Source organism: Vulpes lagopus, chromosome 2, assembly GCF_018345385.1.
Source record: "Vulpes lagopus strain Blue_001 chromosome 2, ASM1834538v1, whole genome shotgun sequence".
NCBI classification, from domain to species: Eukaryota; Metazoa; Chordata; class Mammalia; order Carnivora; family Canidae; genus Vulpes; species Vulpes lagopus.
In genome coordinates, this window is record NC_054825.1 from 60,826,902 (window position 1) to 60,853,128 (window position 26,227).

The window sequence follows — 26,227 nt, forward strand, 5'->3', positions numbered from 1 at the left end:
CTTTGTATTTTCTTTCTTATTTATTTATTTATTCATTCATTCATTCATTCATTCATTCATGAGAGACTCAGAGAGAAGGGGAGAGAGGCAGAGACACAGGCAGAGGGAGAAACAGGCTCTATGCAGGGAGCTCGACGTGGGACTTGATCCCAGGACTCCAGGATCATGCCCTGGGCCAAAGGCAGGCGCTAAACCGCTGAGCCACCCAGGGATCCCCTGCTTTGTATTTTCTTAAGATGTCTTACTAAACATGTTCCATGTCTAAATTAAACCAAGTGGCAAGGACTGTCTCAAAGTAGATGCGAGTACTTTATCTTCCTTTGGGTCCTAGGAAGACTTTTGCCCCACCACCTGAGAAGTTTCCGTAGAAGGATGGGGAATAAAACTCATTAAGTCTTAACCTAGATTTGGATTTTAGAAACAATGCCAGAGGTGGCATTATTCATGTCAGATAAAAGTTTTCTCATGGTCCTGACCTCAAATGTTTTCTTAATTTTATCTACCCTGGACCTGTCCACTCCAGCCCGACTCTTTTCAAGGCTTCTGGAATGTCACCAACACAGCAGCTGAAGGAAACAAAGGCCTGGTTTTCATGACCCCAATGCTATCTCTTTTTGTTGGTCCACAGCTATATACTTGATAAATAATAGTTTTCTATTATACATTTTCCAGGAAACCAAATTTCTAGAAGTGTTAGTATTACAACAAAGAATCTGTGGAGTTTGAATGGATGTCTATCTGTTTTGCTGTCTCAGTTTATCTTCTGTCATAGAACACTTGGTCTTCAGTGTTTGGGAGAAAGTGTGGTGTGGGAACCTCCTACCAAGCGAACCTATTAGTTTTTATCTTTTGTATCCTCAAGAAGTTTAAGGGCAGAACGATGAACAAAATCTGATAAGATTGGAATTCTTGAGTGTTTTCTCCTTACTTTTTTCTTTAATGTTACATCTCTGGTTATTCTATTTTTGTTCTACTGTGTATTTATCTACTTTGAATGTACATTCATGTCACTCATTTATTCAGGGCCTACTTCAGAGATAACCTAAAACCCAGAAATGAGCCAAAAAAGGTTTTTTTTTTTTCTAATTTTAAAATATTTTATTTATTCATGAGAGACACAGAGTCAGAGACACAGGCTGAGGGAAAAGCAGGCCTCATGCAGGGAACTTGACGTGGGGCTCGATCCCGGGACTCTAGGATCATGCCCTGAACCAAAGGCAGGGGCTAAACTGCTGAGCCACCTAGACATCCTGAAAAAGGGGTTTAAGTCTTGAAGCCATTCATTAAGAAATGATACCGTTCTTTAGAATGTGTTCTCTTAATTTACACGTTATCACATGTTTTGCTATCCGGCTTCTCTAACATTAGCGATTATAGGGCCCCTGGCTTTGAGAAAATAGGCCTAGAAGCAGAATTGGAGCTGAAGGTCAACAAAAATAAGTTAAAAGCAAAGAAACCAGCTGCTCTGTGCTGTGGAAATAGAGTAATTGATGCTAAGAAAGATGATTTTGAAGCACTAAAACAAGTTTCAGTTATTTCTAACATACTGAAGAATGTGGTAAGTTTGAAATACAGCTTTGGATATTCTGTACAGAAAAATGCTTAATTTTGAGATGAAAGCTATTTTATTTAAGTAGAAGTTATCCTTATCTATATAAAAAAATTTTTTTAAAAAGATTTTACTTATTTATTCGTGAGAGAGACAGAGACATAGGGCAGAGAGAGAAGCAGGCTCCCCATAGGGAGCCTCATACGGGACTCCATCCCAGGACCCTCGGGATTACTACCTGAACTGAAAGCAGACACTCAACCACTAAGCCACCCAGCCATCCCTATTTAAATATTAGTAATATATAAGGCTGTTGTAGGATTATTTTTTGTTGTTGTTGTTGTAGGATTATTTAAGATAATGCATATAAAGTATATAGTAGCTTGTTGGCATATAAAAGATAATTTCCCCCAATAATTCTTGACTATTTTATTATTACTGAAGCAATTCATATTTATTGTAAACAGAAATATAGGAAGCAAAATAACTAAAAATTTTACCATATACAGCTAGATAGCACTATTAACATTTTGGAACATGTCAGAAAATAATTAATTTTCATTTTCATTCTCCTTTATAGCTCTATCCCTACTTCCCTGCTACTTAAGTCCATGTTTTCTGCTACCCGCCAACCCCACACTTTCCTGATGAATTTACTCTCTTAAAGGACCTAGATACCAGAAGTCACTAATCAGTGACTTCTCAGTACCACTGGACAGTGTCAGCTGGTCTTCTCATGGCTTCCATGATATTTTGCTTTCCTGGTTCTCCTCATGACTCCTTAACACCACTTGCCGCCCAGCTTTCTAGTCCCTGCTGTCTTTCCTCCTTGGTACCCTGCCCTCCGTGTACATGACTGTTGACTATAGTTCTCCATCCTCACTGCCAGCTCCAGCCCATGCTTTCTCACCTGCTCAACAGCTTCACGTGCATGTTCCTCTGGCATCTCTGATTCAGCATGTCCTTGACTCTGCGAGTCTTCTTCCATTTCTGTTGGTCCACCCAGGCTGGAAACTTGGGAGCTTTCTGACTCCTCATTAATCCCTTCTCTCAACAATTCCATTTAGTCAAGCCATCTTTTGTATCTATATAACAAAATCCACAATGGCTAACCTGGTTCTCAAAGCTCTCTGAGATCTACCCCCAGCCTAACTTTTCTACATGATCTTCACTCATGTACCCGTGCCAAACTTTTCCCCACTACTCATCCCTGATCCACATATTCTTGTCCTTGAGCCTTTGCTTGTATTCTTTCCTTGGCCTTAATCTCTTCTTCCCTATTCTTACTGTAAGGTCCAGTTCTGCCCGCGTGACTCCTTCAATGAAGCCTTCCTCCCCCGCAATAAAAAACTACTTGTAACCTTTCCTTCTTTTGAATTCGCTTAGTCTTAACAAATCTCTTTGCTGTAGTTATTCCTGTCTTGCATGATACTTGTTTGTACCTCTGTCTTCCCTAATTAGCTTCCCTAATACATTATTACCTAAACAAATTTGAAAACAACTGATATATTTCAATTTGCTAATCTTAAAGATGAGGAAACCAACTTCCAGCGGACTGCCTTTTGCAGCCACACAGCTACTAAATCCAAGATTAAAATTCAAATCCTCTAATTCTCCAACCAGCCCTCTCCTCTATAGTCATTTATTTAGTACTGTGCCAGGCATTTTAAAAAGCATTTTATAGGGCAGCCCTGGTGCCCTCTCTCTCTGTCTCTCATGAATAAATAAATAAAATCTTTTTTAAAAAAGCATTTTATAAATATAAATCCATCTAATCCCCATTTTATAGATGAGGAAACTCAGTTCAAACCCAAGTAGTCTGGTTCCAGAGTCTATCCTTTAAACACTATGCCAGCCTGCCCTTCTACCTGGGAGGGAGCAGGGATTAGGAGTAATGTGATGCTGCTAGTAATTATTTTATTACGTTTGACATTTTTATTAGTATATTATTGTTATACACTGGTGCTCAGGTAGACACTTTCTGTGAATTGATTTCCTCTTCCCAACAGCCTTGAGAGGTAGATTCTGTTATCATCATTACCCATCTTATAATTGATTTTAACCAAGATGCAGAGAGTGAAAATAACTTCCCCAGGTTGCACAGTAATGGCCTAGCTAGTATTGGAATCCAGGCAGCCTGGGCCTGACATCTGAGACCTTCACTGTTGGGCTAGACTATCTCTTAGCTTCAGAGTAGTGTTGAGTCATTAGGAAAGTTGTCTTGTTTGTCTCAGCATCCTTCTCTGTAGAGCTCAGGTGACAAAAGCAAAATCTAGCACACAGAGGTTTTAAAACTCCATGTGAAATATTTACATATATGACAAGTACTGATCTAAGGCACCCTTCTTCCTTTTCACTGTTTGCATTTCATACAGACCTTCTTTTGCTGAAACTTAAGCAATAGCCCTATTCCGTGCACACTTGTTTGAATTGCTCTATAGTTTCAGCTGGTACCTGAATAGCTCCCACCTTCAGTAGTGGGATGAGGGGGGCCAATACGCTCCGTACATGCACACAGGTGCTATCTAGTGGTCTATAAGAGAAGTGCAAGTTATTCAAGTAAAATCCTGGAAGAGACATGGGTTTTTTTGTTGTTTTGTGGTCTTTGGGAACACGTTGCAATGAAAATTGTGTATATTATAGCAAAGTTTTTTGCAAGTTACTTAAAATGTGTAAAGATACAGCTAATGCACTATTATCGTTAAATCGGGGGCTTTTTATTTTTTATTTTTTAAAAGGTTTTATTTATTCATGAGAGACACAGAGAGAGTATTCTTAAATCAGGGGCTTTTTTATTTTTTATTTTTAAAAAGGTTTTATTTATTCATGAGAGACACACACACACACACACACACACACACACACATACACAGAGAGAGAGAGGCAGAGGCACAGGCAGAAGGGGAAGCAGGCTCCATGCAGGGAGCCCGATGTGGGACTTGATCCCCGGTCTCCAGGATCAGGCCCTGGGCTGAAGGTGGCGCTAAACCGCTGAGCCCCCCTGGGCTGTCCAAATCAGGGGCTTTTAGAATGAAATTTAGGTCCTTGATCAGTACATCTTTAAAAGACTTGGCATTACAGAGAATCTCTTTTTTTTTTTTTAACTTTTTTCTTCTTCATTGAGGGTAATAAATACCTAATTGTTAAAACTGGATATAATTAACAGAATGAATGCATTTGTTGTCTCCATCTGCTTGCTGTTGCTGATGCTAGCCCTCCAACTTCCATATTTCCAGTTCATGAAACAATCTGCTATTCTTCCACTGGGGAAGAAGTCTATTATGTTGTTTTCTAAAGCTTTTATATCATCAGGTAGTTTCTTTGCTAGCAGATGAGAGATTATTAAATTAACATGGGTGAAGGTGAATTTGAAACTGAGAGGATTATGCACCATGTGACATGGTTGCCAAAATAGCAAGCATTCTTGTGGCCATAAACACAGAACACAGCTCCTTCAATCATATATACAAGTCAGACACACACTTGAGAGCCTTTGCCTGATTCACAAACCAGGGAATATTGAGGACAGAGAATAGTTCAAGCTCAGGCTTTAGTATTTGCCAACAGCTCACTTACTGACATTCTGGATTCCAGACCTTGTTGTATGAATGAACATTCTTGATATTTATTTGCCTTTACAAAGATGATTCCCATATTTAAGTGTACTATATTTTTGGTAGTAGCTTTTTTGTTCTCCTGGGCAACTTTCCTCATTATAAAAACAACAATAATAATACTGTGTGATTACTAATTGTAGGAACAGTATGAAGTCCTTAATAGCCATGATTTCATTTAATACTCTTAAAATTCCTGTAAGGGATTTTTTGTCTTTTTCCAAATGATAATAAACAAAGCTTAGAAAACTATAAAATGTGCTCAAGTCTATACAGTTAGTAAATAATATTTACAGAATATTAATTTGTCCATCTATACTCTGGTAGATTGAAATTAAAAGCACGAATTATGGCTTTCTTTTTTTCTTTTTACTTTATTTTTAAAAAAATGTATTTAAGTAATATCTACACTCAGAATGGAGCTCACAAGCCTGAGATCAAGAGTCACATGCTCTTCCGACTGAGCCAGACAGGCACCCCAAGAATTACAGCTTTCTAATTGTTGAGTCTTCATATAGTGTCTTTTAGTAGGCATTTGATAAATATTTGATAACCTGTGAATCTTTCTTGGCTAACCAGACCTCTGGTTCTGATTTCTTCTCAAGTGAGACAAACTCAAGTGGAAGAGTTAGTGGTGAGAATGAATCAGGAAGGAAATAAGATGAGGCAAGTCCTAGAGCCAGAGAAGAGAGGAGTGTAGTCATAGCAATGTCAGGAAGGAGATATTCATTTTTTGGCCAGAGGTTGACTCCATAATAAAAGTTTAAGTTAATTTGGCTGGGACCATGATTATGTTAACTTAAGCAGACACTCACTGGAGGTTTGTGTTAAATTTTTCAGTTTTCATTCCTGAACCTCCATCTTTATATTTTGCTAAATCTTTAAGTTTAACCATAAACGCAAATACTACCTGTCTGAACCATCATCCCTGAGACCATTAAGAATTAACCCCAATGAGTGATTTTTATGCCTCTTGTGTTGAGTTTTGAAGAAAATGGGACCAACTCTCTCCCCTCTTTCCCTTTCTTCTTTTTCCCCTTACTGGGTTTTGAGAAGGCCTGTACTATTCTTTGTGGCTGCTCTTCCTGACTCTGCTATTTTCCCCCTAAACCACAGAGCCTACATCTGCTGAGTCTTGTGGAACCAAGCACCACATACGTGGCAATGCTTGATTCAAGAGGGACTGTTAGCAGTTCTTGGAAATGGTTCCCTGTGGCATTTTGCAGTGTTGATCCTGGGTCTCTGCTTTGTCCTTTATGTGTTGGAGGGTCTTTTCAGAACTGTAGAGTTTTAGGACTTGTGCTACAACATGTTGTTTCAGGGTCTCTGGATTAACAAACCAAAATAATAAGGTGACTAGATTTTGAGGTTGGAGTCATATTTCTCATAGCCTAAGAGAAGCACATGGCAAATGCATATGGCCTGCTGCTCAGCTTGACCCCCAACCCGACACTTTAGTTTTGTTAAATGAGATTCTTTGGAGAACATAAAGAATTGATCATATGTGGACATATATTTTTTTAAGATTTTATTTATTTATTTGAGAGAGAGAGGGAGAGATTGAGAGCACAAACAGGGGGAGGGGCAAAGGGAGAGAGAGAAACAGGCTCTCTGCTGAGCAAGGAGCCAATGCAGGACTTGATCTCAGGACCCTGGGATCATGACTTGAGCTGATGCAGATGCTTAACTGACCCAAGAGCTCCTGAACAGACTTTAAATGGGCTTTCCTTCTCCTTATTTTTTTCCAGTAAAACAGTTTCCAAAATTATCCTGGCTCTTGTTATATTTTTTCCGTGCAAGATAGATAGGAATGGATAGAAAGGAATAGATAGAAATGGAATGGAATAGAAAGAAATGGATGGAAAGGAATCTCATGCACCTGATGTACTTGATCTGTCAGCCTAATGGTTTGCCTTTTCCTGACCTCATGGAAACAGAGTAGGGGAAGGAGCCCAGCATTGGAGATGGTTGCTCTGGCAACTTGGATGACTTCCAGATGGGTGCCAGAAGAGCATCTCTTCGAACTGGGTTGTTGCAGTGCTGAGTGGGTTGTACAGGTGCTAGGTGTGCTGTTCTCTCATTTTCTCAGGACACATGACTGATTCTGATCAACAAGAAAAGGTTAATTTGGGGTTTAAAATTTAATGTAAGCAACTCATTTTTTTTAAAGACAAAAAAGGGAAAATGTAGAATTGATTTTAGGACTAAAAATAAATAGCCATTCCAGAAAAATATTCATGAAGTGTTGATTGATTGTTTGCACAGTGAAAAAAAGATTAATCTTTCCACCCATACTCACAACCCTCATCAAAATCAGCTTTCTGTAAGAGCTGACCTTATCTGTGTCTGGTTCCCTGAGAATGTGAGCTACTTTGGGCAAACTCTGTTTCATCCATCCTTTTTCTGTATCTCCTAATTCCTGGCATGATGCTCTACATTCACAAGGTTTTCCTAAAGATACTCTTCTGATTGAGTAGAAACAGAATAAAGAAATATGTGTGAAGAACTAGACTGCAGAGGGCCAAATGAATTCCATTTGTAACCATTCAGAGGGAGTATTTGTAAGATGGCACTCAGGATTCAGTTAACTAATGAGTTCAACAGTATGTTAGGAGGAAAGAAAGAAGAACACAGATTCAAATTAAGTTGCCATTAACCTGAACAAAAATCTTTGAATCTTAGAATGTCAGGGCTTAATGTTGGAAATCATTTGAGTAATGAAATCCAAATGTATTTCTGTGTTTTCTCTATTTTATAAAGTGTTTGAAAATATTTTTATTTTAAAATTGATTATGACAAACTTACCTGCTGTGACAAAAGCACATGTATTTGTGTAAATTTAAAGGATACTGTGTGTTCTTTGTGATAGAAATATCCACAAGTACTTAGTTTAGCTTTGTGTAACACTGGACCTGGTACTTAACACCTTGGTACCACAGTCTATAGAATGGGAAGAACACTTACGGAAGTTTTGTGTTACTCAAATAAAACAAAGTATCAAAAACCAGTTTCTGTGATAAAATAAAATATTAGTCTTCCGGGATCCCTGGGTGGCGCAGTGGTTTGGCGCCTGCCTTTGGCCCAGGGCGCGATCCTGGAGACCCGGGATCGAATCCCACATCGGGCTCCCAGTGCATGGAGCCTGCTTCTCCCTCTGCCTGTGTCTCTGCCTCTCTCTCTCTCACTGTGTGCCTATCATAAATAAATAAAAATTAAAAAAAATATATATTAAAAAAATATTAGTCTTCCTACTTCCTATCTAAAAAGTATAGAAATGTTCTAAATTATATAAATTTTTCTTCTTGTGGTTTTAATTTTGTCAAATGAATAGAAACAGAAATAAAAATTTGATATTTTAGGACATACTTTTAATGCATTTGAATATTAATAGAATATATCAGTTTTTAAAATGTACAGATTTAAATTATTTTGGAAAGTTTAATAAACCTCACATTTTATTTTTGAATTTTTATTTATTTTTATTTTTAAAGTTTATTTAAGTAATCTCTATATCCAATGTGGGTCTGCTGGTAGGTGAATGGATAAAGAAAATATGGCTTATATACACTGTGGAATATTATTCAGCCTTAAAAGGAAGGAAATCCTGCCATTTCACAAGATGAATGAGCCTAGAAGATATTATGCTAAGTGAAATAAGCCAGAGAGAAAAAGACAGTTATTGCATGATTTCTCTAATGTATGGAATCCAAAATAATTGAACCCATAGAAGCAGAGAGTAGAATGGTGGTTGGCAGGGGCTCAGGTCAGGGGTGGGGGATATGTGCGATGTTGCTCAAGGATGCAAAGTTCCACTTATGCAAGATGAGTAAGTGCTGGATATCTGATGTACACAGCATGGTGACAATAGTTATCAATACTATATTATATGCTTGAGATTTACTATGAGTATAGATCTTGTTTCAACACACATACCCACACAAAAATGGTAACTATGTGAGATGATGGAATATGTTTATTTCTAGATTGTAGAAATCACGTCATAACGTATAGATAGGTCAATCAACTCATATACCTTAAATATATACAATTCTATTCACCAACTACACCTCAGCAAAACTGGGGAGAAAAAAAGAAATACATTATTTCTCAAGAGGTATTTACTTTTGTCCTAAGCAAGTACTCTCTAGGTAACTGTTTTCATAAACAGTTATATTTAAATGTATCTCTATCATTAAAACTTCTTGAATATGCTCCAAAATATGTGATTTAAAATGTATAATCACAAATACTAAAAAAATTTTTAAATGTATAACCACTTATTTCCTCAAAAACCTGAAAAATTTTAGTTTCTGTATGTATGGGATGGACTTTGATTTTCATATTGCAACAGCACCAGTAGAGGGAGCTCCAACTCCTCTTTCTTGGTGAATTTAGCTGTCAACTTGAAAATAGGTTTATGGAAAGGGCACATGTAGAAATAAATCTGAATAACACGTGGTTATAACACTTTTTAAAGGTACTAAAGGATGACAGTTACAATTATCCTTACCTTTGAGGGGGAAAATATTCTCACTTTGAGTTCCATGCTTTTTAAGGTAGCCAACCTTCAAATAACTAAACAAAAAACGTCTCTGTAATGTCATCTCTTACATGTGATCCATCAGGTGACTCCCAGGGCTTTTAGAATCAAGAATCTATCTCTAGCCAGTTGAAGAGGAAGAGGAAGAGTTACAGTGGTAACGTAATTGTTTGAAGCGAGGTTAAGTACAATTATAAATCACTGGGAAACAGTCACAGTAGCAATGTCATACTAAGGTGAATTGCTGAGTCATTATGTAAGATAGAGCAAGGAAAAAAATCTCATTTTACTTAGAACTGTTATGCACCCAAAAGATTTTTATTTTTATGTATATATTTTTTAAGATTTTATTTATTTGTTCATGAGAGACACAGAGATAGAGGCAGAGATATAGGTAGAGGGAGAAGCAGGCTCTCTCTGAGGAGCCTGTTGCAGGACTCCATCCCAGGACCCTGGGATTATGACCTGAGCCAAAGGCAGATGCTCCCTCATCTGCTGAGCCACCCAGGCACCCCAGCATCCAAAAGATTTTTAAACCAAAATCTACAAAGGCTCTAAAGGACTGATATCTAGAGGGCTGGACCAAATTATTACCTGTTAATTTCTTTATAGACCCCAGAAGAAAGTATCATGTGAGGCTGCTGGCTTATAACAACATAGAAGATGGCTATCAGGCTGATCAGACCGTCAGCACTCCGGGATGCGTGTGTAAGTAAGAGTTATGGTAGCATACGTCACTCTATGGTTCACAGGCCTTGTTCTCCTCTTCCTTCTGTAAATTTAAGTTTCATTACTACATGGAATCATTGGTGGTTTTATATCTTCCATGGCACCTAACATATTGTCTTGAACAGGTACATGCTCAAAATGAATATTTAAGTGAGATGTATTTAATTATAAGAACCTATTTTACTTTTGCAAGCAGAAAACCATTAGAAATGTAACGGAAAAATAGCCCTGAATACCTACGTGCTCTAATCTTGAGGCTATTTGCTTCCAGTCACCTTCAGTTTTACTGCTGCTAAGACCTGTTTTGTTTTATTGCTATTGAAGAGGTCTCAGTGTAGTTGTAAGTCCATCGTTGGCCTTCTGAATGTCTTTGGCTAGTAGTTTGACTTCTTGGTGCTTCTGTTCTACCATCTAAGTATTGATAATATGTGATTCCTCATCTAACTCTTGGAAGAGTTGCTCAGAATTGAATAATACATCCGAGATGTATCTATGAACCTCTTTAATGGAAGGAGAACCTAAAGTCAACTAATAGGGTGGAGAATTGTGATTTTTATCATTTTGCCACTTTCTATAATAATATTATGCTATGCAGTAAATTAACGTTGTCTTTTTCAATAGCTGTTCGTGATCGCATGGTTCCTCCTCCACCACCACCTCACCATCTCTATGCGAAGGCTAACACCTCATCTTCCATCTTCCTGCACTGGAGGAGGCCTGCGTTCACCACTGCACAAATAATTAACTACACCATCCGCTGTAACCCTGTCGGCCTACAGAATGCTTCTTTGGTTCTATACCTTCAAACGTATGTAGCTTTTATTAATGTTGGTTTTCTTTGCTCTTCACTTCATTCACATTTATTTTATCTTGGGCCAACTTGACCTTTAGCTGTAAGCATCTGTCTCAGGACTTACCTTACTTATAAAATGGCTGGGAATTTTGCATCTTTACCATATTCAGTTCTGAAAACTGCATTTTTTTGACATTTAGTTTCTGTAAGTGATTTTTATTTTATTTTATTTTATTTTATTTTATTTTATTTTATTTTTATTTTTTTTGTTTCCTCAGCCTCATGCAGCAAGATTAGGCAAGAAGCTATTATTACTTTCAAGTGGCTAAACATAGCATGTTTTAAGGAAAAAACAAAAGACCACTTTCACCCTGGCATCAAAAAATAAATCTTATTCTGTTTTCTTGGTTGCAGTTAGAAAAATGCCCATCATTACGATTTAAAAGAATTATTTGACTTCCAGTATTTCGGAGGAAATCCCTTATCCCTTTGTGTTGGGATATTTTTATACTGCTAATATCATAGTTTCCTATCAGAGAGGCAATTTGTAGGCTACTTTGTATAGGATAATACTAAATAGTATTCAGGTGGTCAAATATGATTGCTTTTTTAGTCTAAAAAAATTGTTTTAAAGAAAGTGAGGTAATAAATTATAACAGTATGCTTACCTGTATTGACTGAAATACTGATAATCTTTTAGAAACAATGTATGACCAACATTAACAACTTCATTACATATTTTATAGATCAGAAACTCATATGTTGGTTCAAGGTCTAGAACCAAACACCAAATATGAATTTGCTGTACGACTGCATGTGGATCAGCTTTCCAGTCCCTGGAGTCCTGTAGTCTACCATTCTACACTTCCAGAAGGTAAAGACATTTATCTAAATGTTTAAAAAAGAGAGATGTCGCTTTAAAAAAGATACTACTGTGGTTGCCACCCTGGTTGACCTGTATGCATTTGTTTCGTTTCTTGTGAAATTTATTTTCTTTTATTATAGTAAATTTTTTTCCTCTCACTGTATATATCACACAAGCCAGTGGACTTAAATTTAGTGTCTCTTTAGGAAACGCTAAATTTTCCAAAATCAGGTGTGCTATTCAAGAATGTACCCAAATAATTGAAAATGGAAGTGAGTGAATAGTGTATTTAATGATGCTAGGAACCCACATTAGGAGTAATGTGTGTGGCGGCTTGGCTGTGCACTTTGCAGTGGCTATGATGATACCCTATCAAGCACCATTTCTGTAGCTTACCCATGCCTCTCACTAAGGTATTTTATGTCTATAGACCTGCATTTCCTTTTCTCTAGAATGAGGGTGAACAAATAGGTGTTCTATATAAGGACTGTCACAGCTCTATTCTAATTATGCTGAGAGAAAGCAAAGGAAGGAAATTTATTTCAGTGAGCCTAGGGCCTCTTGGCTGTGTTTCTGGCTATATTCCATATGTGATGTGGTGCCAAAAGTCAACTCTTCACACTTTTAGTTTATATTATGTTAAACATAGGGTCAACTAAAATCCCAGGACGTGCCTGCTTTCACAGATATAAATTATTAGTCTAATAATAAGCCTTGTAAAATCACCGATTCACAATTTTTTAGAGAATAACTAAATGTTTTAGTCTCAGAATTATTTTCTTCAGTGGCTTCCTAGATCAAGTGAAATATATATTCTGTACATTTTAGTAAGAAACATAATTTGGGCAGCCCATGTGGCTCAGCGGTTTAACGCCTGCCTTCGGCGCAGGTCGTGATCCTGGAGACCCAGGATTGAGTCCCACCTCAGGCTCCCTGCATGGAGCCTGCTTCTCCCTCTGCCTGTGTCTCTGCCTCTCTCTCTCTCTCTCTGTCTCTCATGAATAAATAAATAAAATGTTGTGTTTAAAAAAGAAAGAAACATAATTTAGATTCAGTACCTATTGGGGTGCTACTGGTGGAATTGTAAACCTTTCTAGTCATCAATTTGGCAAAACAATATCAAAGCCCTAAAATTCTAGATTCTAGAAATTCTAGATTCTAGAAATCTACCATCTCTTCCTTTTTTTTGGGGGGGGGGATGTTTTAAGCATTATAAAAATGAAATTAACTCTCAAAAAAAGAAGAAAAAAATAGAAGTTTACTCTTATTACTAATGACTTGTAAAAGCTGTGATTCTGAGATGTTTTTATAGCGGTTTCTAGATTTTCACACTCTTTTTCCTGAGTATCGGTCTATTAGCAGGTATTTGAGTATTTATCACCATTTAATCCTGGTAATAAAATATTTTCTACATGTGTGCACAGCACCAGCAGGCCCACCAGTTGGAGTAAAAGTGACATTGATAGAGGATGACACTGCTCTGGTTTCTTGGAAACCCCCTGATGGCCCAGAGACTGTAGTGACGCGCTATACCATCTTGTATGCATCCAGGAAGGCCTGGATTGCAGGAGAGTGGCAGGTCCTACACCGAGAAGGTAAATATAATCGTAAATTATCAAAGAGGATGAAAAGTAAGATTATTTATGATAAGCAAACAGAAGGACCTAGAGTTTGTTTTGAATTTATATTTATGAAGTAATTATTGAAAGAGCATTGGGAAACCATTAGCATACTTTAAGCATGAATATCTTATACATATTCTAGAAAGATCACTCATGACTATTGTGAATAGAACAGGTTTGGTGTAGGAGGGATGGTAAAAGTAATGTAGAGACTAGGAGGTGATGAGAGTGGTCCAGGAAAGAAACTATAAGCCTGGATTAGGTTACTGAGATGGAAAGGAGTGGATGGTCAAAAGATACTAGAGAGGTAAAATTGACAGTACTTGGTAGCTTAAGTAGAGAAAGAATGGGGTAAGGGAGGAAGAATTATTATAGTTGATTACTAGATTTCTGGTGGTGATATGTCTTGCACTGGAGTACCAAACACTGGAAGAAGATCTGGCTTAAGGGAGCAGACCTTTATACTAAAATGGTCCATATACAAATAAATCGACCCATATGAATATCAGGATACACTTAAGTACAGGGAATTTAAGTTTTAACACTATTTTTTTTTAGCTAGGAAAAACTGAATTCTAAAACATTCAACATTCTTACTACATACTTTTAACATTATATCCTTTTTATATTTTTGAATCTTCCATTTGGGCAAGGCCGACATGCCAGTTTTTAGATGGGCCATCACATAAATAGTAAAGCTTCATTATTTTGGCACGTTCTTCATTCAGACATGCATACTGGGAAAAGAACGGTTTGCCAGGCAATTAAAAGCTTCAGAAGGATTTCAAGAAGGAAATTTGTTGGCCATCTCCAAAGTCTAAACATTTTTACAGTATTAGGCATTTGTACATACATTTTACCTTTTAAAGGGAATATTTACCTAATGGAGAAGATAAACTTTAAAGACACTTATGTGGATGTAATATAAAACTCTGTGCAATTGTAAAACAAATGGTATACTTTAGTTGGAATTTTAATAGTCATACATTCATATTTTTCATTATGCAGAAGCCCCACTAAGTAGTGCTTTCCTAGTCACTGAAAAGACTTGAAAATAATGACTACCTGCCAGCAATACAATTTTATATTTGTGTGAATTATCTATTGCTACCTAACAAACCACTTTAAAAATTAGCCAGCCTATTCTCTCACAGTTCTGTGAGTCAGCAGTTTGAACTGGGATCAGCTGGACACTTCTTTTGGTTTCTCCTGAGGTCACTCATGAGACTGAAATCATCTCATGATTTCAACAGAGTGTGAGTAGCTTAAAAACAGCAAGAGAGAGTTCTAACATCAAGAAAAGAGGGAAGAAGCTGCACGTACAAAGCTTTGCAAGCCTCTGCTTGTATCACATTTGCTAATGTCCCACTGGGCAAAGCAAATTAGGCGAGCCCAGCCTTAGTGTGGGAGAGGACTGCCCATGGGTGTGGATAGATGAGAGTACAATTTATTTGGGGCGATTATTCTTACCAAACTACCACAATATTTTTAAAATGTATAATTCAGGTTTAGTTAATTCTAAAATGATTTATTGACACATTTGACCACTGGCTAACCTGATTTATCACATGAGCACTTCTTCCCTTTAGCTCTTCATTTGTACTTGCTTAAAAAAGAAACTGTATTTTGTTTTGGTTCCTTTTAATGTACTCACTCATTAGTCAGTTTCAGACAAGTCTCAGAAAACAACATTTTGCCTAATTGATGACCCAGTAGTAAAATGGATTGTAATTGCAGGTTTTTACATCTATATAAGTCTTTCTAACTATATAATCATCCACGGGAGAAAAAAAAATCTATTTTTGCCATTATCCTACTCTTATGATTTTAGGAAAAATTCTCAACAAAAAGCTTTTGCATTTTAAGTGTAGAGAACCCTTTTTATAACTAATGCTGGTATTTCATGAAGGATGGAATAAACAATATAGGTAAAAAACAGTTGAGTTTATTTTTTTGAGAGCAAATAACATAAAGGGTTTGAGCCACCCAGTTTTAGTTTTATTTTTATTTATCTATTTTAAAAAGATTTTATGTTTAAGTAATCTCTACCCAGTGTGGGCTTGAACTCACAACCCTGAGATCAAGTTGCATGCTATACCAACTGAACCAGCCAGGTGGCCCCTGAGTCACTTACTTTTAAACTGAAAGAAAAAAATACATTATAGCATTCAAAGAAAAAAATAAAATGTTAAATGACCTTTAATGTTTAATTGTGGCAACTTTTAGAAAGGTGAAAGTGTAGAAAAAGATGAGGAAGAAGAGGGAAAATATAACTATTTCTTCTATATCTACTAATCTTACCTATTACTTATACATATTTATGTGTATAATTAATTCACATATTTATTGCCAAGTGGAATAAGATTTTTTCACTAGTGAAAACATTTTAAAAATATTCCTTATGACCAGATGATATTTGTAGCTAAAATAGGTAAAGTGGTTGAGCAGAAACGTGATATGAAATTATACTTGTGTGTAATTTAAAGTGAGTCAGAAATTAAAACCCTTTACCTTCCTGATATGCAACAAATTAGCACAAAGTAATCAATTATTGTAACATCTAGAAGGCACTATCGGAAGTCATGCCATATACTATAGCAGTTCCTGAATTCTGTTCCTTGTAGCATGAGGTTCCCACAATTGTAAAGATGCTCTTTCTTAAAACAAAACAACAAAAAAAGTTATATGACTAAAATAAGTTTAGCCTAAATAATATATCATTTCCTCCTATTAGAGATTCACATTGGAAATTAAAGTCCTCCAATAAAGGAATTTAACTCAACATTCATCAAATAAATCAGAGTATCAATAATAGGAACAAATTGATTTATTAAATGAATTCTTACTGAGTGATTACTGTGTGATAGGCTCTTTCCTAGACATCGGCAGTACCACAGTGAACAAAACAATGTTCATTCCCCACTGAAGCTTATATCTCAGGTGACACACAAACAAATATGCAGATATCCAGGTAATATATATTATAAATGCAATAGAAAAATCTACAGTGGGGTGGAGTGGGGAAGAGACAGAGTGATGGAGGTAGTAAGGCTAAGTCCTTTTGGAAAAAATGACATCTAAGCAGAGTTATGTGCCCGGGTGGCTCAGCGGTTTAGCGCCACCTTCAGTCCAGGGCGTGATCCTGGAGACCCGGGATCGAGTCTCATGTCTGGCTCCCTGCATGGAGCCTGCTTCTCCCTCTGCCTGTGTCTGTGTCTCTGCCTCTCTCTCTGTGTCTCTCATGAGTAAATAAATTAAAAAATAACATATTAGAGGAAGCACAAAGGCCATGAGACAGAAGTGTGCTTGGCATGTGAGAGGAACAGCAAGAAAGCCAGGGAGGCTAGAGGCTAGGGGAAGAGCCCATAGTAGGCAATCAGGGGAGAGGAAACCAAGGGCAGATTTTATAGGCCAGACTTTGTAGACCACAAAATGTATTCTAAGAGAGATGAAAGACGTTTCATCAGATTTACATTTTAAAAGGATTGCTTTATCAACCATCTGAAAAACTGATTATAAGTTGGTAAGTGTAGAAGTTGAGAGACCACTGGATATACAAGTGTCCACGTGAGAGTTAGTGGGCATTTGGACTGGGATGACAATGAGAAGGGTAATAAGAAGCTATTAAGACACAATTTGAAAGAACAGCCTATGAGGTTTGCTGCAGATTGATGAGGAGTGGAAGGAAAAAAAGAGAGGAAATCAAATATTTGGTTTTTAACACGTTAAATTTGAGTTGCGTCCCAGATGTCCAAGTAGAGAAGTTGATTAAGCAGTAAGAGGGGTAAGTTCATGGGACAGGTATAGAAAGAAGGTATAAATAAGTAGATGATCTTTAAGAATGTGGAACTAGAAAACAATCACTTAAGAGAGTGTAGACAGAAGTGAGTTCTGAGACTGCATTCTGGAGCACTTCTCCAACCTCAAAATCTTACCCTATGCTTTTTTATCCTAAATGAACACTCTTTTGGTGATAAATAGCTCATATTTTAATATAAGTTCATTTGGCACTTAGAATTATCTTGTACAAGCATTATGCCAGCCACCTTAAGCTGTTCAAATATGAAAAAAAAAATTCTGTCCTCAAAGGGAAAAAGAGAGGGTCAGAGGTGAGGAAGAAGACTCACTTTCATTGAGTATATACACTTATATATGTCGGGACACTTGCCAGTGGTAGTTTATTTAATCCTTTCTAATAATTATATGAGGTGGGGATTATTGCCCCCATGAGGAAGTTAAAGTTCAGTAATGTGCCCCAAGTCACAAATTACTTAGTTGGTAGCATGCCAGCATTTGATCAACATTGATCCAACACTGGGGCTATTATACTGTCTGGTTTCTGAAACTCCTAGGATAGCTAAGATTCAGACACATAAGAAAGGCAGTGATTGGCATAATCACAATAATTGAGATTGAGATAATGCGCTGAGAGAATATAAGGACAGGCACATCACTTAAATAGTTGGGAACTGCTTTGAATGAACTGCTTTTTTCCTCATAGAGGAGCCAGAATGTTAGTTTTCTTTTTTGTGTGAAGGAAGACTCTTTTTGTGGCAGGAAGAGGAGCGCTTGCAGCACATGTCCACACAGCTCATCTGTTTGTAAAATCTGAATTAAATGAAAAGACCTTTAATTTCAGGTGGGGACTGGTTTTTGCCAAGCATTTTAAAAAATTAAATGTAAAGTATTCTGTGCTAAAATGGAAACTCTATTTATATGCCTCTTGTGAAGAAATTGAAATGTTCTTCCTTCTAGTTAACTGTAACACGTCACAATGCACCTTTAGTTTTTATTCACCTGCCTAAGAACATGGTAACAGTAGAAAGACTCTTCCTGATCTAAATAAGGATCAGTTTGTTTATTTAACAGTTGTGTACTCAAGTAGCTCACACTCTCTTCAAGCCAAGCTGAAACCAGAGAACATGGAAATAAGCCATGTTCAGCCCTCGCATAGCTGCTTGGTTCAGCTGCCTCACACCATGTGACCTCAGAGGTGGCCTCTGAATCATGACCTGAGTTCTGAAATCACCCCACATTTCACTTGCATCATGAAATATATCTAGCAAGTGTAAGAGAATAATAGTCAGGTCTTGCCCACAAGTGACTGCTACAAGCTATAGTAAGTTCTTCAAAGCTGTTTTAGTGGTGTTCTGTGTGGAGGGGAAAATGAGATGAAGTCACCTTAGGGAAGCTAGATTCCCTGTGAATATCGACTCACAAATGCCGTGCTGGAACAATTTTCTGGTTGAATTCTGTTACACCTACATTCTTAACATTAGAGTTAATTCCTAGGGTGGGAGTCCCTTTTGTAAGAAAAATACTTCGGTGCAGTGACAGAACAAGAGTAGAAAGACCCATCAAGTAATAGCAGTAGACAAATAAGTATCCTTCTTAGCCATCCTGCCAACCAAGAAAACACCTTTTGATACCAAATATCATATAAATTCAAGTGATGGTTACTTTGGAGATAAGTAGATGCTAGATGGATTACTAGTGGTAGTTTTGATAGTTAATCTGAGGTCTAGGTCTTCAGCATTCTGTTCCTGTATAACTTTGGCATTTTCCTTCCTGTTCATTTTCAAGAAATTTTAGATAATGATTGGGAGAGTGGGGAAATATATTAACACTTGCAAAAATTATTGTGTTGCTTCTAATTTAAGAAGAACAAGACCAGTGATTACCATAAGTAGTTTAAACATTTCTCTTTTTTTCCCTCAGTTTCACTTTTTTAGTAATCTTTACACTCAGTGTAGGGCTCACACTCACAACCCCAAGATTCAGAGTCACATGCTCTACCAACTTAGCCAGCTAGGTACCCCTAAACATTTCCAAAAGAAAAAAGCCTTTCACATTGAATTTAGAAAATCTAATTAAAACTGTTGAATATGGGTTCATTATACCATTCTTTCTTTACCCGTGTTTGAAATACTCCATTGCAAAATGTTTTTAATGCTTTTTGTATCCATATCTATGTAGAGTATAGATAGATAGATAGATAGATAGATGATAGATAGATATCCTATAAGATTTTTACATACATATGTATGTAAGATTTGGGGGGCAAAAAACATTATATAAAAACCTAAACAGGGATACCTGCGTGGCTCAGTAATTAAGCATCTGCCTCTGCCTCAGGTCGTGGTTCTGGGATCCTGGGATCAAGTCCCACATTAGACTCCTCACAGGGAACCTGCTTCTTCCTCTGCCTGTGTCTCTGCCTCTCTCTCTGTGTCTCTCATGAATAAATAAATAAAATCTTAACAAAAAAAAAAAACTAAACAAAAATACCTATTACTTTAAAAAACTACTGCTAAAACAAAATTACAGAGAAGGATTAATAAAGGCAGTGTGCATGGTACAATGTTAAGTGAAACCTCTAAAATATAAAAAATGCATAAATATGTACTCATACATGTACAGTGCCCGCATACATACATGCACGCACACAGAAACACACCAAAATGTTAACAGAGGGAGATTGTCATCTTATTTGTATCTGTCTGTATTTTCCAAATGTTCTATCATGAACATGATGTTACTTTTAAAATTGGAAAAATATTTACGTAAAGGGCCATGATTGTGTGTTTGAAAGAATGAATAAAAGATAAAAAATAAGGTTTACTTAATTTCTAATTGATATATTTATAGGGGCAATAACCATGGCTTTGTTAGAAAACCTGGTGGCAGGAAATGTGTACATTGTCAAGATATCTGCATCCAATGAGGTGGGGGAAGGACCATTTTCAAATTCTGTGGAGCTAGCAGTACTTCCAAAGGAAACCTCTGAATCAAATCAGAAGCCCAGACGTTTGGATTCTGCTGATGCCAAAGGTCTGTATACTGCCACAGTCACTGATGTTTCTTAAGAACGTAGAGTGTTTTTTCAGCTTTCCTGCACTTTATTTTCTCTCCTACCATGGCCATATCCCTAAACCTGCACTTGGTTTCTTGAATTGCTGGTGCAGTCCTGATGCCATGCTGCTACAGGCTGTTGTTTCCTGCACTCTATAAGAAACAAACTTACTTCACAATGAGCTGTGGTTTTCAGACCACTGTGTCCCAGTTACTTCTCTTCCCAGCTGTGCAGCCACCAAGACAAAGGAGTCACACGGTCCCAAAACTGATGGGAGGAGGCTTCCAGGGAGGTTTGTTTCATGGAAATAAACAGTGCTGGGTGTGTGGTGTTGAAGCTGAGAGCATGGTTTTCATTAAGAGTTTTTACCACAGAAAAACGGTCTTTCCAGAGAGAAAGTTGTTTCTCTCCAGAAAAGCAATTGGAAGAAATATCTTTAAAGAGCCACCCTCACTCCATTCAGAGCAACTGTCCTGTCCCAAAGGAAAACCTGGGATCCCTGTAGTACAGCACAAGATACATTCTTTTCCTCCTCTTTGGGAGACTGGGTCTGTGGAGGGCGATGGGGGCTTTAAATGGAGGAAATACCAGCTGAACTCAGCAGGATTAAGGACTCATAGCTCCTCAGAAGGTAGTCATTGAGTGCTTCAGTGCTTGGGGGGTTGGAGAGAGAAACAGGGAAGGAGAAAGAAAAAAGGGAAAGGCAGGGCAGATAGATTTAAGCATTGGAGGAAGGTACCTGTACCCATAGTAGCCACCTTATCATGGGAGAAGGAGAGGAAGATTATTCACATCTCAGATACCTGCTACTCAGAGGGTCTAGGGAGTAGTAGCATGAGTATGGCCCAAGACCTTGTGAGATGTGCAGAATCACGCCTCCCCCTCAACAAAGTGAATCAGAATCTGTATTTTAGTATATCCCTTAGTGATCATGTGCAAATTGAAGTTTGAGGAGCACTGCTATGTAAATGCAAATATGTATATAGAAAACTAATCTTTAATAATACACATATCTGCTTTTAAAGTAACATGACATGAAAGGTACCCTTTGGTTTAAGAAACATCTATGCCTTGTGCCTTTTAGCCTTAGAAGTTATTAACTGATGTTTGATGTAATAATACAGTATTTAGAACTCGTATTTAGAATCTTCAGTATGGGAGACGCCTGGGTGGCTCAGTGGTTTAGCATCTGCCTTCAGCTCAGGGTGTGATCCTGGAGTGCCGGGATCAAGTCCTGCATTGGGCTCCCTGCATGGAGTCTGCTTCTCCCTCTGCCTTTGTCTCTGCCTCTCTCTCTCTGTCTCAAATGAATAAATAAATAAAATCTTAAAAAACAAAGAATCTTCAGTATGGGAATATAAACTGATCTTTGAGATCACTGATAAAAAGTAATGAGTCTTTTCTGCTTAGACACAGATACTGTCAAAATTTTTCCTGAGAGGAAGAAAAATTATAGAAAAGTAAATAGCAATCTTAAAATTATGATAAATGGAATAATTTTTTTTTCTGATCGATTCTGAGTAAATGTGTTTCTGCTTCTAGTTTATTCAGGCTATTACCATCTGGACCAAAAATCAATGACTGGCATTGCTGTAGGCGTTGGCATAGCCTTGACCTGCATCCTCATCTGTGTTCTCATCTTGATATACCGAAGTAAAGCCAGGTGTGTTTCCATTGCTAGACATGTCAAAGTGGTTAAAAAAACATTTAAATTACAGTAACTGCAAGAAGCAAATTGAAATCAAGTGCCTTCTAGAGTAACTGGGATTTTCCACTTCAAAATAATGTTACTTAAGTTCTTAATTTACCATAGAGATGCGCTCACTTTGGAAGTAGATTTTTTTTTTTTTTTTTTTTTTTGCCATTTGAAAACATTACTGTCAAAAAAATGTTCTTAAATAAGGCCCTAGTTTCTTCGTTTCCTTTTTATTTTGAGAAGTACAAAGTATATGCTTTGGTTTCTTTTTAAAAAATGCACATTGAATCTGATGTATATGCTGATTGAGGAAATTCCTTATAGTCTGGAATATTTTCCTATTTAAGTAGCCTGCCATTGAGGGCTCCTCTCTTATTTCCATAGGACATATGTTTGGGATTCTCCAGACATGGAGTTAAAATAAATGCAATAACTAGGGATTCGTTCTTCGTAAACTCTGTTAGGCAATCTCATTTGTAATTTGGCTTTGGCTAAATTCTCAGCATTCAGTAAATTTGTTTATTCTAACCTTTTATATTTTGGCTTTTGCTTTCATTTATTTTAAGGTTTTTGTTGTATTTTAAAAAAGCAAAGTCAGATACACATTATTTTTGAATAATCTTATTGCTAGACTCCCTCCATTAGCATTGACTGTTCAGAATTTATTCTATATGTATGGTACTTGTGCATAAAAATATAGAAAACATATTATGTTACAGAAAGAATTCTTTTTTTATTTTATTTTATTTTTTTTACAGAAAAAATTCTAACATCTTTTGTATATTTAGCTGTACGAGTTTCTCACTAAGAATTTTTTTATCACTTTAGGAATTTTTTGATAAAATCTTTCTATACAAAAAATTTTTTATGTACATTGTTTTATTGATACCTAAATCTTGCAGAAGAAGTGCTGCTATAAATTTGCCATCATTATCTGGCAAGTGAATTGTTATGTTAGTGTGATAATCTGCAGGCCTGAAAAAGAACATTTAAATTTTAAAATTATAATTTCTGCATACGTTTGAAATAATCAACAATATAAATAACAGTACTTTGTAAATTTTTAAGTTTTTAGTAAGTGTAAAAAATAATTTTATATAAGCAGATATTGGGGCAAAAAGAAAGAAGTTTCCTAAAAGCATAGAAGTTTGCAGCAGTGAGTTCGAGGTACAAATCTAACACTCGGTTTTTGAAAATATTTGAGAAACAAGCATTGAAGAACTCCACTGTTTGCAGTTGTTATTATAGGCCAAACTTGGTACATTCATCTAGAACTCCTTTGAAATTGGAAGATTTCCTTTTCTTGCAATATTTCAGGAAATCATCTGCTTCCAAGATGGCACAGAATGGAACTCAGCAGTTATCTCGTACTAGTGTCTCCCTAGCCAGTGGAAATGAAGTAGGAAAGAACCTGGGAGGCACTGTAGAAAATGAAGAATCGTTAATGCCAATGATAATGCCAAACAGCTTCATTGATGCAAAGGTACTCTGAACTTAGATACTGATTTGCTGTGTAATCCTTCCCTCCATTCATCTTTCCTTTATGTGTGAAATTGGCTTGCTAAAAAATCATATGTTCAATGTTTTATATCCATATTTTACTTAATGAAATATGAACCAGTTTCACCCCAGATCCTTCCCTACATAAAATACATGGAGAGATGGAATCCCTGGGTGGCGCAGCGTTTAGTGCCTGCCTTTGGCCCAGGGCGCGATCCTGGAGACCCGGGATCGAGTCCCACATCGGGCTCCCAGTGAATGGAGCCTGCTTCTCCCCCTGCCTGTGTCTCTGCCTCTCTCTCTCTCTCTCTCTCTCTCTGTGTGTGTGTGACTATCATAAATAAATAAAAATTTTAAAAAATACATGGAGAGAAGAAGAAAGGGATGGATAAAAGACAAAGGAATAAAAGATTAAAGAGATGTAGGAAAAAAATGAGACAATAGCATAAATTCAATCAGATGGGATTATATGTAGCTACCATGTTTTAGGCAAGGACACCAGGGTCGTTAGTCTATATTTACAATAATTTGGATTGTCCTATATTTACTCCATGGGCAGTTTTTTTTATAAATCCACTTTTATACTTAGTTTGATTTTTTAACAGCCTTGGACGTTAGAACATGCCAGGTATAAACTATTTTTAAAAATAGGAGTATTTAAATAGATGTCTCAAGATCCTTCCCTTTATGGCCTGAGGAAGTTGGATATGGTAAAGAAATGTAATTGGGGGATGTTACTTCATGTCCTTTCCACTATACGTAATAATAGTACAGTGATAAGCATTAAGAACACCAACTGAAAATTATTTTTAGTCATACTGCAACATTAGATAGTGTGCGTTAGTATAATAGCTCTCCTAACCAATGCAGTATAATCAGGTATCCACAAACTATAGCCCACCCCAGGCCAACCCACAGCCTGTTTTTGTATAAGCTGAGACTGGTTTTTTTCACATTTTTAAAGAGTAATTTGGGGGAGGGGGGGAATAAAGGAAGAAGAGAAAATGAGAAAGAGGCCATATGAAACTGCAAAATCTAAAATATTTACTGTCTGGCCCTCTACAGGGAAGGTTTGACAAATCCTGGTATAAATTATTCTTCCTCAACCCTTCCCTAAAATTTAGAATAGCAAAAATATAACAAAATTTTAGGCAATTTTGATACTAAGTTTTATATAATTATATTTAATGGATACAGTCTACTCGAATCTAGTACAGTGCTATATATTATAATGAATAAATAATAATGACTTCATTTTTTTGCTATTCCTATTGTCTTTTTTGTTTGCAACTTAATTTAGCTTTTATTTTCTGATACAAATGTAATCCATTCAATTTATTTCCAATTAATCTGGGACACTGGAACCTAAAACTTCTAAATAAGCATAAAAAGTACTAAAACACATCGGTGTTCTGTTATTACACACTTGGAACTGGGCATGAGAAAGGATTGAGGAAAAGAGACATGGGGGAGGAAGACATGAAAAAAAGAGAATCTTAATTGAAAAGTGAAACGGAGTCTGTATGAGGCAGAGAAGTCAGATCTCTCCTTTCCCTTGGCTTAGCCTGAGAGCTGATCCTCTGTTTATTGTCGTCTTGTTAAATATATGTGGGCCTATTGTTTTTTGTTTCCAACTGTTTTTAAGTTTTTCAGATATGTAGAAAGGTTGAAAGAGTAATGTAATGAATGCACAAATAATTGTATCTTGTCATATTTCTATGTATTTTTGTTTGCTGTAACATTTGAAAATAACTTTTGGAATTATTATACTTCACCCCAAATACTTTAACATATATATCTCCAAGAATAAATCTATTATATCTTTTTGGTCATTAACAAATACCCTGAATTTGTGGTGTACTGCTTGTGTAAAAGAAGAAATAGTGATGTCTCTGACAGTTTTTTCTTTTAACATTTAAAAATTTTGTGTACTACTTGTAATAAACTGAAACATATAGTATTTACATTTTCTTCTTTTATTTTTCCAGGGAGGAACTGACCTCATAATTAATAGCTATGGTCCTATAATTAAAAACAACTCGAAGAAAAAATGGCTTTTTTTCCAAGATTCTAAGAAGATAAAGGTTGAGCAGGTAACCCACCTATATGAGAAAAAATTTTGGCACCCCATGGTATCATGAAATAATAATTAAAAAGAAAGGAAAATGTAAATGAATGCTTTAATTTTCGTTTCCTCTCTGGATATCATTTTATTAACTTGGGGCATAACTCTGTCGAAATCCATGGTATGTGATCACTGAAGTGACAGAATAGGAACCAGAGCTGTGCTTTTTCAGTAGGGAATGAGGGGCAGTCAAGGAAGGGATGTGGCAAGAGTATGCATCAAAAGCCACTGAAGAAGTCTTTGGACACTTCACTTGCCCCAGTAATTCTGATGTGCTGCCACTCGGGTAGGGAGCTATTGACCTAGATAATCTCTTCATGATGATGGCCTTTCACCTATGT

General features: G+C 36.7%; 1 protein-coding gene across 1 annotated transcript in view; it reads left to right on the top strand.

Annotated features, from left to right (window-relative positions):
- PRTG (protogenin) overlaps positions 1-26,227 on the top strand; it is a 120,067-nt gene that overhangs the window by 92,300 nt on the left and 1,540 nt on the right. Inside the window, exons 12-19 of the mRNA XM_041744507.1 lie at positions 10,316-10,411; positions 11,054-11,240; positions 11,972-12,099; positions 13,515-13,685; positions 20,361-20,543; positions 22,108-22,228; positions 23,579-23,744; positions 25,750-25,854. Of these exons, the coding sequence (XP_041600441.1) occupies positions 10,316-10,411; positions 11,054-11,240; positions 11,972-12,099; positions 13,515-13,685; positions 20,361-20,543; positions 22,108-22,228; positions 23,579-23,744; positions 25,750-25,854 (1,157 nt within the window). The remainder of the gene's footprint in view (positions 1-10,315; positions 10,412-11,053; positions 11,241-11,971; positions 12,100-13,514; positions 13,686-20,360; positions 20,544-22,107; positions 22,229-23,578; positions 23,745-25,749; positions 25,855-26,227) is intronic.